Genomic DNA, 16,362 nt, shown 5'->3' with positions numbered 1-16,362 from the left:
CGCGTCTGGCAGCATACAGGGAGCCGAGCTGGCCGCATCGAATTATTGAGGTTCCCGGTCGGGCCAGTATTGGTTCGTGCACCAGGGGAGGGGAGGGGGGGGTGGCATGCAAATGCGGTGTACTTTTCGTCTTTTTGTTTGCGCGGTAGCAATGCAGGTTGTCACAGCGAAAAAACGGAAGGCCGTAATCGCAGTGATCAATCGAACACAAGACGACCCCCCCCCCACCCCCCCACCCGCCCAAAGCAAAGCTTGCACGGCTTGATACGCGAATCGAGTGTACCGATGACGTTAGCATATCGCTTTGGCTATTGACTTCTAAAGAGAACATGTCTGATTGGGAGGTCGCTCGGGACCGACACTGTGCTGCCTTAATGTTATAAAGCCGTGCCTGGTGTACGCGCTTCGCGAATTTGTCATCTCGAAATGCGCTTGCGTCTCGATACCATAACACAACTTGCGGACTACTTTCTGAGGCAACGAGCGGAAAGCTACAGGGGTGGAGCTTTTGCGCGCGTGCTTACTGTGCCAAGTAGCCCGGCAAAGGTTGGCAAGCTTTTTCCTACGGGTTGCGGCAGTAGTGTGGTCCCTAGTATGGTCGAGCCCGGTGAACCGACCACAACTGACAAGATGGCTACTTAGACAATAGGACGGAATTCCAGAATAGCATGGCCTTCGAGATAAGGCGGCACGCGCCTTCCGATCTCGGAGGTCAGAATAATAGCCTGCAGTATCTTACTAGAATCGCTAGAGGTAACTCTGGCGCTGCCATTTTCAGCTAGCATGGGAAGGACGGTCAGCAGGTGGATTTGTCTGATTTTCGTCCTTCTGGCTTCGAACGTTCTGGCGGAATTATTTACTGCGCTTGATCTCCATTCAGCGGCCTAAATTTCAAAGTAAATCCGATATTTTCTAAAGCGTATGCAAGGCAATAACACTCTGCGTACACGCAGAATAACTGTGCACGAGTTGCTACGTTGATCACCCAATAATTGTTTAAAAGCGTCGATGTGCAATGTCACAAAGCCGTTTGAAAAGTCAGAAGGGCAAAGAAAGTTTAGGCAAATCCGTGTATACTAACCATCATCACCATACTGGCTAAACTGCCCTGCTTGTAAGCTCTCATAAAAAGTAGTGCCATCTATGTAGTAACTTTAGTAGGGATCTATGCAGAATATCGTCATCGGCATTTGGGAGCACGTGTTGAACTGGCGTATAGCGAATTTTTCGCATTTGTCAAAACGCGCAATACTAAAGCGAAGAAATTTTTTAAAAACGTAATTTAAGACTGAGTGGTGTACTTGATGCCTTAATATAAGTGCTGCAGTAAGTAAGATGTTAGTGTTCGCTGTATGTCCGGCTTAAGCAAAAGCGAATTACAAACGTGGGACTATTTCCAGTAGCGCTGTCACCAGTGTGCATCGTCTCCACCAAGCTTTCTCTTCAATGCCGCACAAAATTGTTCGGGAGTATGATGGAAATTCGAGAAATTGGAAAAATAAATTCCGAGTCTACAGATCGTCTACCGATATCGAATAAATTGTTTTTCATTGCGGTAGAATAGTAATGTTTTCTAGAGAAGAGTAGAATGCTTGCGTATAGACGAAAATTCTTAACGAGTCCATCTCATCGTCTCTCGTGATCCGTATGTATGCTTCGAAATGGATCGTGAGATGAAAGCCTATCAATAAGAATTGAGAAAAGGCGCGAGCACAAAAATCCGCAAGCAGTCCAAAGAAGCTTACTAAGCTTCATGAAAAAAACACCTGTATACATTCTAGAGAGTGTTCAATTTTTTTTTTTTTTTTTCTGAGTTCTGAGCCAGTTTTCTGGGTTTTACATTTTATGCTCTGGCTGTCATTGAACGGAATCATGTCGAAATTGCGATACTATGCAGATACCGGGTTCAGGATGTGTCTCGTTATTGGTCTATAGCGCACGTGTCCTTATGAGGTCAAAAATGAATTCGGAGGCCTCAAGAAACAGCCCTGCACTACTACTTTGGGTCATTAAACTTAATCAATTGGCCGAAAAGGTTTCGTGCACGGCTCTGCCGATGAGGCGAGGTCGGATACCAATTCGGCCGAATGTCAGCTCTCATCGATTTGTTAAAACTAGAAGAGCACTTGACGGTACGGCCGCCCGGTATCTTCACCTCTGCCGACACATCTCGCCTCCCATCCAAGAACAATTAAAGAAGAAAAGAAAAGAACGAAAGAAAGAAAAACCAGCAAACAACTGGTTCTCGCATGAGACCGGTAAGGGAAAATGCTTTCCCGAAGCCTATATACCGCAAGCGAGACAAGCTGAAGCTTAACCCGAGACTAACTTCCACCTTTGGCAATGCCCGAGCAAACAAACAGGCAAACAAGCAGGCAAACAAGCAGGCAAACAAACAAAACACGCCTCAAAGCACGCAGGCACGATCTCGGCACGACCGAAGCGCCCTCATCTCAAAGAAAACGCATTCGCGGCGGCGGTTCGTCACGAGAAGACGAGACGCCTTCGCATGGCTCCCTCCCGTCTTTCATCTACGCTAAATATTTCAAAGAATCGCGCGCCAACTACGAAAAAACAACGGCAAAAAGCGACCGCCGGTTCTCCGAACCACAGCCAACCGACTTCGTTGAGCGTGCAAGAGCGGCCAGCAGAGGGCGCCCCCTTCTCTCATCGCGTTGTTTTCTTCGCCGAGTTCAGCAGCCGCAAAGGTCAAGCGTGAAGAAGCTCCGCGAAGACGGGCACGACGCGAGAACGCGCCCGCTGGGTCGTGCCCGCTTTTTTTTGTGGCATGCGTGGTCCGGAGTTGAGCTCGTCGGCTCATCACGCCGAGACGAACTTACGAAAAACCAGACGGAGTCAGACGAGCGAGCGGCGTACATTTTGCGCCCGAATGGGAGGCCGCAGATGCGCCTCTGAACGGCGAACAATGAACACACACAAAAAGAAAACGAAGATGAAAACTAATAAGCAAAAAAAGGAGGAGAGAACAAAGGAACGTTGAAAAGAAAAGAGCTGGTTTGAGGAAAACGAGCATGCCGTACTTGTGCTACAACTCAAGGCGCCTTCTCAGAAAAGTTCATTTCAAACGCCTATAAAAAAAGCATGCGCGGAACTTCTTTCCTGTGAATTCACGGGACACTGTTGTGAACTCACTCCTTTACACTTCTTTTTTTTTTCATGGCTGATGTGCGTACACGTTCTGCATACGTCTTCGTAAACCTGCGCCATGAAACACAGGTCGAAAGTAGACTTCTTAACAACGTTTACATATAGACGAGGTTTAGGCTTCAGAAGGCCACAAGGACTAAGCCTGTAACTAGGCTAATCAAAAAGATCATCAGATGCCTGTAGAGAATCGATAAAGCAATTGAGCTTCTCGGCTTATCACGGGTTAACGAACTTACTAAACCTGGCAGAGAGGAAGAAGGGAACGGCGTATATTTGCGCTCAGATGGACAGCGGCATGCATATGCGCCTCTAAACAGTGAAGATACAGAAAGAAGTGAATATAACACGAATAAGGAGAACGACGCAGCACAAAGAAAAGCAAGCAACCTCTTCGGAAGTCTGCCGCCTACAGAGCACAGACTTCTTCACGACGTTTACAAATAGACAAATTTTAGACCTTATATATGTAGGAATCACTAAACGCGGCAGCCGCGTCCTCAAATCATTAAAGTCAAAATCAACTCATGCGACTTAGCAGTATAATGTTCCAACCGCATCTTCCATTGTATGCTAAACCAACCCAGAGTTCTTTGTCTACGACTAAACGTTGCTAACAAACAAAGTAAATAACTCGAAGATGGAACTCTGACCATCTGCGGGCGAAGACAATTAGGGCAGCAGAAACGGAGCATCACTGATAGAAGAATACAAACAGATAAATGAAAAAATATGAAGAGGGCGATAACATCAACAAGCACAGGAACAGAAGAAGTACAAAGAAAGCAAAGCCTGACATGCACTCGTAAATGCACGCACATCACGGACGAGCAGATTTAGCAGTACCCTAGAAGTCAATCTCCGTTTTCTCGTCATTATTTTTTTCTTTGCTCCCGTAAATACTCTCGCGGGCCTCTCTCCCGCAAAACGTGGGAGCGCGAGAATGAATGCACGCGGGGAAACCGAGAAACCCCGTGGCGGTAAACGAAGTCCACGCAACGAGAAGGAGCAGCGGAGCAACAGGGTAATTGCTCCGAGTTTTGCCAGGCGCGCAAAGCTGGATGCAGCGTATCCGAAGACGATGATGCGGGCCGGTGTCGACGGAGAGAGACCAATTTCCAGGTTCATTTCAAACGCCGCGGGTCAGCCGCTGCCGAGTTCCTTTCGCTGCCTTTTAGTTTTCGTTCTTTTCTCCATGGGGTCAACGCGGTCACCATTTCGAAACGGCGCAAAAGACACGGACGAGTGAGCAGAGGACACAAGCGTTGCGAAAGTCTGTTGTCCTGTCGTCTGCTAACATCGCCTGCTTTCGTGTCCACTGTTTTCACGACTTTCGCGCCGTTTCCAATTGTGGACCAAATTACCAAAGCAGCAGCTTATTTATGTGAGCACTCGGTTTTTCGTGCGTCGGCTTCAGTTAGTCTGTTATACGCCTGCACCTCAATTACCTCAACAAATGATTGAGGACCTTCAGCGAGAAAGTGTAAGAGCAAGGTTGAAGGTTAATATCTGGATGACAAAGGTAACGTTCAATAGCCTGGCAAGGGAACAATACATTATCGTCAGTCATGAGAGTCTGTGCAGGAGTACGTTTATTGCGGTCTATTATTTACTTCGGTTTATTTACGGATAGGGTAGGCTGATCATGCGAAGAAAACTTACAAAAGAATAAAAATGGGTTGGAGTGCATACGGCAGGCATTACCAAATCCTGACTGGGAGCTTATCACTGTTGATGAAAAAGAAAGTGTGCGATGACTGCATTCTACCGGTGCCTATGGGGCAGAAACCTCGAGGTTAACAAAGATGCTCAAGAACCGCGCAAAGAACGATGGAACGAGAATGTTAGGTGTAACGTTAAGAGACAGGAAGGGAACGGTGTGGATCAGACAGCAAACAGGGATTAGCCGATATTCTAGTTGGCATTAAAAGAAAAAAAAATGGAGCTTGGCAGGCCATGTAATGCGTAGGGCAGATAACCGGTGGACCATCATAGTTACATAATGGGTGTCAATGGAAGGGGAGCGCAGTCGAAGACGGCAGAAAATTAGATCGGGTGATGCAATTAGAAAACTTGCAGGCGCAAGTTGGAGTCAGCTAGCGCAAGTCATGGAGGATTGGAGATCGCTGCCTTCGTCGTGCAGTGTACATAAAGAGGCTAATGATAATGATAACGCCTGCTCACCTCGTTTGGAGATTGGCTATTCGAGAACGCAGCCGTCACATCGGAGACGACAGCGAAACTGCGGCCACCGAAACTAAACAGTTCAGTCAGATACAAAACTATAAACAGGACAGCAAGGTTTCAGAGTATACCTTCTTGGTATATACAATTAAGCGAAGTGCGAATGGTCATTCGCAAATAAACAAAAAAAAGGTTCATATTAAGCGTGACATGTCTCCGATCGACAACACTGTAGTCATCCTTTCAATAAGCCTGCGGCTCATGAAACAGATGCACCACAGTTTATAACCATGCCGGCATATCGGCACTGTTATTATGCGAATTCCCACGTATATACAAGCGTATACTTACTTGGCCGCAGATAAAGAATACCTTTACAGTCGATTTGGACAGCGCGATAGGTTAAGGGCAAAATAAAAGAAAGGGACAGACAAGATATGCAATGTATACTCGCAACTGACCGTTTAATCACATTCAACATATAACAACGCTAGCAACCACCGCTTCCTGCACAATCCTTAGCCAGTCCGTCACGTGAACAGGGCGTCCAACTGCCATTGTAGACAGTTTTTTTTGCAGAGAGTTCCTGAGCAAAAAGAAGAAAAGGAGAAAGAAAAAGAAATCTTTCCCATAAAACAGTATGCCACAAAGACTTCCCAAGGGCCCAACAAGGAGCAATGCTATATACACTTTAGATTTGGAGAACTCGTCCGCTCGTAACAGGGTCACGACGCGAAAAAAAATCGCGATAAGAGACTGCAGTATATGCCGCGCATTAAGAGAAGGAAAAGAGGTATACCCGTAACAGAGATATGACGTTAGGGGTGACCGAGAGAGAACGATGCGAAAGAAAGTAGGGAAGGGGGCGGAGGGGGAAGCGACGGAGTGATAAGAGAGCGAGATTGAGAAACGAGAGAAAAAGAGAGAGAGAGATAAAAAAACAAGAAACAGTGATTGCGGGTGCGCTGACAGAGAAGTTCTGCTGGCTAGCTGTGGGCCCGACTAGAGCACGGACAGCAGCAGGACCGGCACGTCGGAATCCGGCGATAAAGGAATGATGAATGCGAATCCCTCAGAAGCGGCCGACCGCGCTTTGATGGCGCTTCGATGAACGCTGGCACTCTCCTTTCGTACAGAAAAGAGAGGGGGAAGACACACCTCTCTCTCTCTCTCTCTCTCTCTCTCTATATATATATATATATATATATATATATATATATATATATATATATATATATATATATGTGTGTGTGTGTGTGTGTGTGTGTGTGTGTGTGTGTGTGTGTGTGTGTGTGTTCCCCTGGATCCTGTCGTTTATAAGCATTCGAAACGAATTCGGACGAGACGATCGTGTATACAACGTCGGAAGCAAATAAACGTTTAGCATGTTCGACCGTTCATTTCGAATGCTTTATACGCACATATCATACCATCAGAAGCCAACAAACAAAGACACCAAGGACATCATAGGGGAAATTGTATTTACTAATCGAACTAAAGAAACGATAAATTAATGAAAATGAAAGCGGATGAAAAAGAAAAAAAAAGAACACGTCGTCGCAGGTTGGATGCGAACCCACGTCTTCGCATAACGTCTACGTGCGCCACGTCTTCGCATAACGTCTACGTGCGATGCTCTTACCAATTGAACAACCGCGGCGTCGTTTTCTCATCCGCCACTTTCTGCAGTCTTTATGTTTTTTTTTACTGCTAGAACTAACCCAGCGATCGCCTATAACAGATATCGCTGATACGCAGTTGCATAAGCGAGATCGGTGCGTACACGAAGTTCACCGGCTGTTGATAGTTAAACGCGGTGCTATAGCGAATACGAAACTGCCGAATCTGCAGCGACCTGTGACGCGTGAGAAAAACATCGCGAAATCCGCACGTGAAAACGCCATATGATACAGCGCTTTATTATACATTCATTCATGTTTTTTTTTTTTCAGCCACAAACTGCACTAAGCTGCTTTCGTTTCGATCTGTTCTTTCTTCGCATACGCAATGACCAAATACAGGTATACTTGAAAAGAGAAAGGGAAAAGATAAGTGTTTGGGGCAGCACGCTTGTTACCATGAGCGACATCGTGGCCGCGGCACGTCTTCTACGTCATATATTAGAAAATTCGTGGAACTGTAACGAGGACTTCGTAGAAGTGGCACGTCACATAGCAATTTGTTTAGTTATACGACACAAAGCGTAGCCGAAAGTATTATAAACACACGTGTACTATATCAATAACGCCGTGTGAAAGGACGGAGTTCCTAAATTGCACAGCTAACGATCACACACACACGCAGAAATATATGTGGTCAGCCGAATCTAATGTATCTTCAACTGCAAAATACATAAATCTTCTGTATATAATCTGCGCACGTACGGCCGAAGATGTTTTTAAGCTATTGTTTGCACTCAGGCGGCAACCGGTCTCGAAGTCCATGGGTGACATCAGACGAAAGGAAACAGAATCCTTAACGACTTTTGTCCATATAAGGGCTGCATACTTCCTATAGACAGGAGGACAGGGTAAGAAGAACAAAAGGCCATCTACAGACACTCAGATGCACCAAAATCATCTTTTTTTAATTGGGGTACCGCTCGAAACGTCTCTCGCTACTCTGTGAAGTAGAGTTAAAACACTACACCTTGCGGGATAAGCAAGAAGAACACACTCGTAAACATGATCTAGTACCTAAACAAAAGGAAATATCAATTTGCCACGTTAGAGGCGCAGGTCCGAGCTAAAGACACTCACTTCTAAAACGTTTTTTCGCGAGCAATTTTCCCTTTAAGCAGCCGTTAAAGAACCCACGCGAAGAACACAGCCTGCAACGAAGCGACTCTTCGGACGTGCTCGAAGGCAAACTGCCGTCGCCGCCGTCGGTTGCGAAAAAAACCGGAGCTCGATGCTCGAACGCGAAGCGAACGCAGCAACCGGGCGAGCTCGACCAGCAACGCGCCTCGTCGGGGAAGGAGGACGCGTAGTGGGAGAGGAGGACAAGAAGAGGGGAAGGAGGAAAGAAACGAAAAAAAGGAAAGAGGGAGCAACGGAGGCGGGGCTTGATGCGCGCGCGCATGAGGAGTAGGCGTGGCCACAGAGACGGCAAGCGCGGCGACGCCTAGCGGGACGCGGGCAAAGCAGACGTCGCGTTCCCGACGGTGGTGTTGAAGAGGCTCGGTGAAAAAAAAAAAAAAAAAACAGAAGTGGCGAACGAATGAAACGGTAGAGCGTAACAAAAATAAAAGAGAAACCATCCCTGGGGCCAAATGTATGCCGCAGCACCTTTTCCTGCTTCAGCACTTGCACTGCTTGCGGTATTCTTTATTTTTTATTATTTTTTTTTTGCCTGTCTCTTTCACCTTCGCTGGCGTGGAACAAAGATTGTGAGCAAGGACAAAATGGATGTACGCTACGCGTTTTCAATTTGCAGATGCCATTGCGCACTGTTTTTCTGTTATCAGTTTTCAAAGAGGGTGTTGCGCCGCTTTTAGAAGCGTGCGAAATTCCACCGGCAGAGCAACCCACCGCTTTGGGTATGACAGAATGCGGAGCACATGAGGACACCCGCCAGAAGAAGCACCGAATAAAAGAAACGTAATACATAACTTGAAAAACTGCGCACGGAGCCAGCGGGCCGTAGCTTTGGGTTCGGTTTGGATATTGTTTTTTTTTTTTTTTTTTTCCAAGGCAGGGTCACTTTGTATCACTATAGATCTATGTTTGATGTTGCCTTGAAACGTGACCAGTACTTCACAACCGTCACGGCTGTTACAATAAATGAGTTTGCATGACCTCTGAAAGGGGGAAAGAAAATTGTACCTCTGTAAAGATTGCGCATGGTACGAACGTATAATACACAAACGTCTAGGGTCGAGTTCATCAATGTTTTCATTCGTTAGTGTCATTCGCCATTTCGCAGACCAAACCCTCGTTAATAATATACGTCGGCCATTAGGACTGGCTGGGATTCTTCCCTTACGAATAATTACGTCGTAATTGTCTTTTGTGAGTACTACGGGCCCCAAATGTTTCGGGAAACACTTACGCTGTGTGCGCAGCCAGCGCGAAATGCGAGGCGAGCCTGGTTTGCTGCAAGGTATGCGTGTAAACCATCAACCGTCTGCATAGTTTGTCGTTAATTGTAACGTTGTGTATTACGTAGTAATAACGCGCTACAATACGGAGTACGCTACAAGTTTCATTCGCAGGGCTATATCGCGGGATACGCACATCACTGTATACGTAAATACGATTCGACAGGTCTCCGCGATGTATATACTACACATAAATATTTCCAACTTTTTATTTCGTTGGTATATGCCGTTCAACTTTGGATAATGAGATCATTATAAAGATTTGTTTCGTTTTTTTTTTTTTGTACCCGCTTTGAACGTGAGTTCCGACTTGGTTCGCGAACTTAGTTGTACGAAACCCAGAAAAACAAGGCGCGTGTGCTTACCGTGCGGAGAAAGTCCCAGGCTGAAGGAGTCCACCGATTTACCTGCAGATAGAAAAGGAAGAATCAGTCAAGTTTGGCCACGTGCCGTCACAGCAAGCAAACAAAAAAAAAGAAAAAGAGGAAATTGTGATACTAAAGACAAAGAAAGCAACACAACGACTACGATTGGTGGAACAAGAAAATCTAACGGTCAGTGAATTGTACGATCAGTTGCTACCCAGGGAGTGAAGATATATAAGAATTGCCAGTTTTATAAACACAACATGGCTTCCTAAGAGAAAGTTCTGAATACGATGCCTTCACGGTATCATCTGCTTTTTCTCTATCTTTTATGGTCGCATATTTAAGACATTTCATTATTGTTATTGTTGTTATTATTTGCCGCATACACACCCTACTCAAGGAGAATTAACTCGTTCGCAAGATCAACTGCAACTCTCGAGAACTTGTCCCTCAAAGTTTGCCAACAAACCGTTGTCTCGTCTCATTCCTGTCAATTTTTAAACTTGTGTCAAGCAAGACACAGCTGCTGCGCGCAACAGTATAAAACATAAGACAGCATTTACGGGTTTTTAACCTTTCTTTTTTGTTTTACTCAGCACTTTTCTTGCACTTTTGCGCTATCGCGACAGTCAAGTTAAGCACCAAGAACTATACCACAAGCTATATAGCACATCGGGCAAACGCAAGTATCACGCACTTGTACGAGTTCTAAAAGCAAAAAGACAACAACAAAAAGAAAGGGAGAAGAATCAATGACAGTACGGAGCGCAGCGAAGGCCGAAAAAAAAAAGCGAACGTTATATATACGGGCCACGCTATAGCACAATATACGCTCGCGCCAAGAATATACGCCTACAGAAGTCACGCAGCTCACAGCGGCGGGAAGAAACAATCGTTCCCAAATCTGCATGTAAGAGGACGAGGAGGTTATATTTTATGTCTATGCGCAGGCGCACGCACGTATACTACGTCCTGCCAAACGGCCAGCCGTCCGGCCGGTCGGCGACGTCGTTCGGAATATCATTACGTTTTCTCACGCGCCCGCGCTTCCTCCTGAACCGCAGCGAAACGCAGCAGTTTTATGCGGTCTATGGCATATATGTATATATATATATATATAGTCGCTATGACAACTCGTGCCGCCCCCTGTTGGGGGTGTCTAGACTCTCCATGAATACGAGATGAGCCGAGGGAGTCGTCGTCGCGCAGAGACAACAAACGAACGTTATCAAGCGCGGCTGTATGTCAGGTGCCTGCTCCAAGCCCCCCCCCCCCCTCATATAGCATTGAAGACACACACACACTCTCTCTCTGTCTCTCTCTCTCTCAGGGATGCTTATAGCGTTTCCGGTTCTATAAAAACACTTCGTGAACCCAGAAGACCCGAGTATATTTGCACCATCTACCAGAACTTAGAATAACATAACAGAACAGGCTTAGTTGTACATTTCCCTACAGCGTTTTATTTCAAGGCAGTATAATGATATGATCGTTAGCGTCCTCCCACTTAACCAATAACGTGCCATCCATTGATCCATCATCATTATCAAAATCGGTTCCTTGTTTTAATTGAATAGTAGCGAGCAGTACTAGGCATATGCACACAGTACCACTGGTTGTTCAAGTAAGTCGAGGTAGTGGGACGTGAGACGTGCGAGGTCAGACTATGTTGATGGCGAAGCATGACAAGGCACACATCTCACTTTTCCTAATCACACTACATTCCCGTCCTTAAAAATAACTGAAGTGCCTCGCGCCCCTCCAAAAAGAAAAAGAAAGAAAGAAAGAGTAGTTCGCAAGAGTCTACAATCAACGAAATACATCAGGTAAGAATTGACGACATCCAGTCTGGTCGTGCAATACAGAACCACAACAGATTAGAGCGATCTTCTTCGTATGACGCCTTATCTTCTTATTGCTCCTTTTTATTTCGTTTGGTTCGCTCTTTTATCGACGCAGATTTTGTCGGCAACGTATGGGACGAACCAGCATGAGCGAAAACAACCGACGCTAACCTCTAGCATGCATATAGGAGTCCGCATGCGGCACTTCCGTAATTAAAGCGCGCAACTCGCATCCATTATCGTCGTGCGATAAAACCGGGCGCTGCAGATCTCCGGCTGCAGACGCGGACAGATAAAGTGAGGAAAGAACGAAGCGCGAACAAACTACGGCTTCGACAAGATGAGTGTGTGTGCCTACAATAAGACAAGAAAACCAGGCGCTGCGAGTGGCCGCAAGCATAAAGATATACGAAGCCGAATGCGCGAGCCAAAAAGAGGAAGCATGCAGCCATCGCGAAAGATAGCCGGCGAAGCTCGGGCAACGGGCTGGCAAGCAAAAGGGATCTATGGAGTTGGGTGGAGATGGTGGAGGGGGAGAAGGTTAGGTATGTGAGCAGCGCGCGCCATCTCATCCATCTTGCTCGGGTTGCTAGACGCCCCAGGCTAGGTCGCCATGGCAACCGCAGGCGACCGGGTCGTCTTGCACCGACGCGCTTCGAGAAGAAACACCAACCCGGCGAGGCCCCTGAATACCATACAGCACACGCGCCTTGCGAAGTATGTATACCACCGAAGCCTCGCTGTGTGCTGGCCAAATGGCACGCGCCGAAACAGTAACCGATGTATAAGGCAATGTATACGACCAACATTGGGCTCCCATTGGCTACACGTTTCTCGTGTTGCTCCAGGCGCTCGACGCCGATATGCGGAATTAATGCGCGTCAAATCCTTCGTCTTCCGCTGCCTCGTTTGGTCGTTTTGACCGTATAACGAGAGACTGCACGGGAATTTATCGACTGCGTCCATTTGAAAGTCCGCACAAGAAGTAAATGCACGAACACGTCGGAGAAGCCCGCGTATTCAATATTCCGGAGCTTTTGGAAGGGCAAACACTATGGTTTTTTTTTTCTTTCAGATTTCTTCCGCGTTCGTTCAGCGCTGACAGTCTATCAAGCTTCGATTATCAAATTAACGCCACAGCAGCGGCTCCAGTGACGTCAGCAAGACGACACGGATAACGTCGTTATATGGATTCTTTCTCTGAAAAACAAGCCCACGGAATAAGTTGCGAAGTGCAGTTTTCGCTTATTTCCGAGTGCAATAGGAACCAATCTACCCTGGAACAATAAACAATTAATTAACCTCTTTCGTACACTGGTGACCACATATGACGTCATGACGGGTTGGTGCGGGGAATAGGCGGCGGCGGCGCCACCCACCTCGCTTGTAGTCACATCATCGTTTGAAAGAAGCATACGTCGCTAGCATACGTACGCTACTCAAGAACAGCAGGCTATGTGGTGTTGGGCTTAACTGTTAAGCACGAGATCGCGGGATCGAACCCCGCTCACGGGGGCCGCATTTCGATGGGGGCGAAATGCTAAAACACTCGTGTACTTAGATTTACCCTCACGTCAAAGAACCCCAGGAGGTCCACATTTCCCGATTCCCCCCCTACGGCGTGCCTCATAATCAGATCATGGTTTTGGCCCGTAAAACCCCGTAATTTTTTAACGCTACTCAAAAACACAAAAAATAACGAATTATAAACCTGGTCTAACGGTGTTAATTAGTGCCCTCCAAACCCGCCAATGGAAAAGTGGCTATATTAGGTAATGTTACTGCAAGCCTCCGCCTCTTGTTATAATCACACGACGACACGCATGCATGCGCCAGGATAAAGATATGCATCTTACAACGCGGGCTTCAGCCACCGCGCACTCGATCACCTAACGCGCACGAAGAAAAACGCCAGCACTCAACACCGAAACTCTGCGGCGCGTAATGTGCGTGGACGCCTCTCTCTCTCTCTCTCTCTCTCTCGAGCCGAACATCACGCATCGCTCCGCGAAGGAACAACGCGGTGTCTCGCGAGACGCCGCGTGATGACGCGCTGTCCAATAAAACCTTTCTCTCTCCCTCTCTCTTTCTCAGGGAGCTCGGGGAGCAGAGCGAGGTCGTGCTTTCGCTCCAGAAACGCCGGACCTGCCGTGAGCGTTGCGTACATCCCGCGTCAGCATTTCCGTGCACTGAGACGTTAAGGCTGCAGCACACTTCGTCTCGAGCATACATTAACCGCGGCAGGATGAAGCAGAGTCGAGGCGCCAACCGCAGAGTGGCGTGAGTTCTTTTACAAATAACTTACTAACACAGCTCAACTGACCTCTCTTTCGAGTGTCCCAACGTTGAGGTGAGCTGTATTAGTCAACTTCGCGTGCCTGCCACACAAGAAAAACGGCTATTCTAACCATCACCGGAATCTCGAAAGCCAGAGGAGACAGAAAACCGAAAGCCAGGTGGCGACGCCACCGTCAAAATCCCGCACCAGCCTACGGTGACGTCACAAATTTCGATCAGCGTCTCCTCGGGATTACTGTTGAAGGGAAAAGCATACGTTGCATTCCGAAGAACCAAAAAGAAAAAAAAAAACCAAGCTAGCGAATTCCCAGAACTTTTGTATCTGGTGGAAATGCGCCCAACTATACGAGATAATCCCTTGAAATCAGTGACGCCACCCCCCACGTACCCGGCGCGACATTCAAGAACACGATGCTTTGTCTGATATTATGCATAACTTGTCTTTTCCCACTAAGTGAATAACGAGTTTCAGGCCACATTTTGCCAGTCTAAACTGACGTAGTGTCACTCCTTTTAGCCCCGTTATGAGTGAGTGGCATTGGGGACGTGTGATCAGGACGAAATTATGCGAATCTTCATATACACATGCGCAAATATATACAAGGTGTCCCAGCTAACTTTAGCCAAGCTGCTTAACGAAAAAAGGAAAGGAAGCTAAAAAAGAAACACGATGCAAGATACAATTTTAAGACCTATGGTGTTCAGTCTTATACGGTCTTAGACGCATACGATGGGTCGTATACGATAGTTACTTGGCGAACACTAATGCTCAAATTCCGTAAACAACGAAGGAAGAAAGGAGGCTGAGCACTGCTAGCTGCATGTGGACCTATAGCCTTGCAAAATAAGAAGCAGGGTTGTATCGCAATTCCGCAAATTAAAGCCGCGCAAGACGTACAGGTTACCGGTGTCAAGGTTTCATTGTCTACGCAGGCCGCACAGATATCAAGCCTACAACTGCTATCCGTCAACGTTACTCGGGCTACTTTTAACAGCGCTGCATGTATCTAGAGACGGGACGGTGCAGGCGGCATGCGGTAATCGGTCATCGGCGCGGCGGCCACAGTACGCGGTGCCGAGACGATAGCAAAGATTCCCTCCCCCCCCTCCCCCCGCCACATAAGCGGCGGTCCGCGGCGGGAGAGATGGGTCACGACAAGGCGTGATCTCGAGCACTGCTAATGGGTCGTATAGCGGGCAAAACTACACAGGCGACGTGCCGACGACGCCATCAGCATCGCTCGCCGACGCTACCACCACGAACCAGCAAATGCCGAGATCGGGGGGGGAGCGCCAATGATCGAGACGGAGTATGTTGTACAGGGCGCGCCAAACACAAACGCGCGCAGTTAGTACCCTAGTCCTGGAGCAAGACTTGAGCGGCCGCCGGAAGAAACGACGACGACCGCGACGCCACGGCAGCACTCACGTCACGTCACGACGCGGCTGCGCCCTATCAACGCGCCGATCTACCGAAGCACGTGACCCGGCGGTCACCGCTTTTTCCGACGACGTTTCGCCACCACCAGCGGCGGCGCTTTCTTTTTTATTTTTCGTTTTTTCCGCGTCGCGAATTTTCTTTGTTCCTCATTTCCGTTTGTTTGTTACTGCCGTGCACGCAGTGTCGATATAGGTGGATAGGTGAGCAGCCCAACAACAACCGTGCCCCTTCTTTTTCTTGACTTCCTTAGGCGATGAATGAAAGCTAGAGATCGGGCGGATAATGAGAAACTGGGGCACTTTGGTTAGACGGAACTCCCGGGGAGGATGGCGCGCCAAGAGAGGTGGAGAGAGCGAGAGAGATTTCCGTCGCGTTATTTGTTTCACGGGGCAGTTTCAAGCGTTTAGAAGACCTTGGGAGGAAACGTTCTTCTTGTAGCAGTGGTGAAGCGAGAATTTTTTTTTTTTTTTTCGGAAGGAGGGGGGGGGGGACGCATTAGACTTGGAACGGAGAGGGAGAAGAAGGGGGGGGGGGGTGGAGCGGGCACTGGGCAGGCCACATACAAAAGAAATTTCGGGGGTCCACGCCCTGGATACCCCACTGGTTTGTAGCAAGAAGCATCGTGTGTACGGCTCGTACACAGACGGAAAGTTTCGGTTTTCGGCGGCGAACGAAGAGTGCCTCGGTGCTTGTCTCGTGACACTCTTTTCCAGGTAATTTTTCGCAGAGCTGTGCCTGTCGTAAGAGTAAAAGTATGGTTACAATCCTACAGCGAGCGCATCTAACATGGTCTACCAACGAAGGGAGAAAAAGAAGACGGGTACAGCGCCACCTTCACGCACTAAAATCCCTTGCGCAACGCTTTCAGTTCTTCAACACCCCGCTGTGGGCACGGAACTTACAACACAGAATATCGCCAAGCCGCTCCTCGGCACACCGCCTAAAACCTATACAAAGTAGCTG

At 47.6% G+C, this 16,362-nt stretch overlaps 1 protein-coding gene across 4 annotated transcripts in view; it reads right to left on the bottom strand.

Moving 5' to 3' along the window:
- The window catches only part of hth (Meis homeobox homothorax), a 369,843-nt gene that overhangs the window by 132,950 nt on the left and 220,531 nt on the right, over positions 1-16,362 (bottom strand). For all 4 annotated transcript variants that reach the window (XM_050180825.3, XM_072289362.1, XM_050180826.3 and 1 more), the window contains one exon: positions 9,814-9,855. In XM_050180825.3, the coding sequence (XP_050036782.1) occupies positions 9,814-9,855 (42 nt within the window). The remainder of the gene's footprint in view (positions 1-9,813; positions 9,856-16,362) is intronic.

The sequence above is a fragment of the Dermacentor andersoni genome, chromosome 7 (genome assembly GCF_023375885.2).
Source record: "Dermacentor andersoni chromosome 7, qqDerAnde1_hic_scaffold, whole genome shotgun sequence".
NCBI classification, from domain to species: domain Eukaryota; kingdom Metazoa; phylum Arthropoda; class Arachnida; order Ixodida; family Ixodidae; genus Dermacentor; species Dermacentor andersoni.
This window is presented reverse-complemented; position numbering and strand designations above follow the sequence as displayed.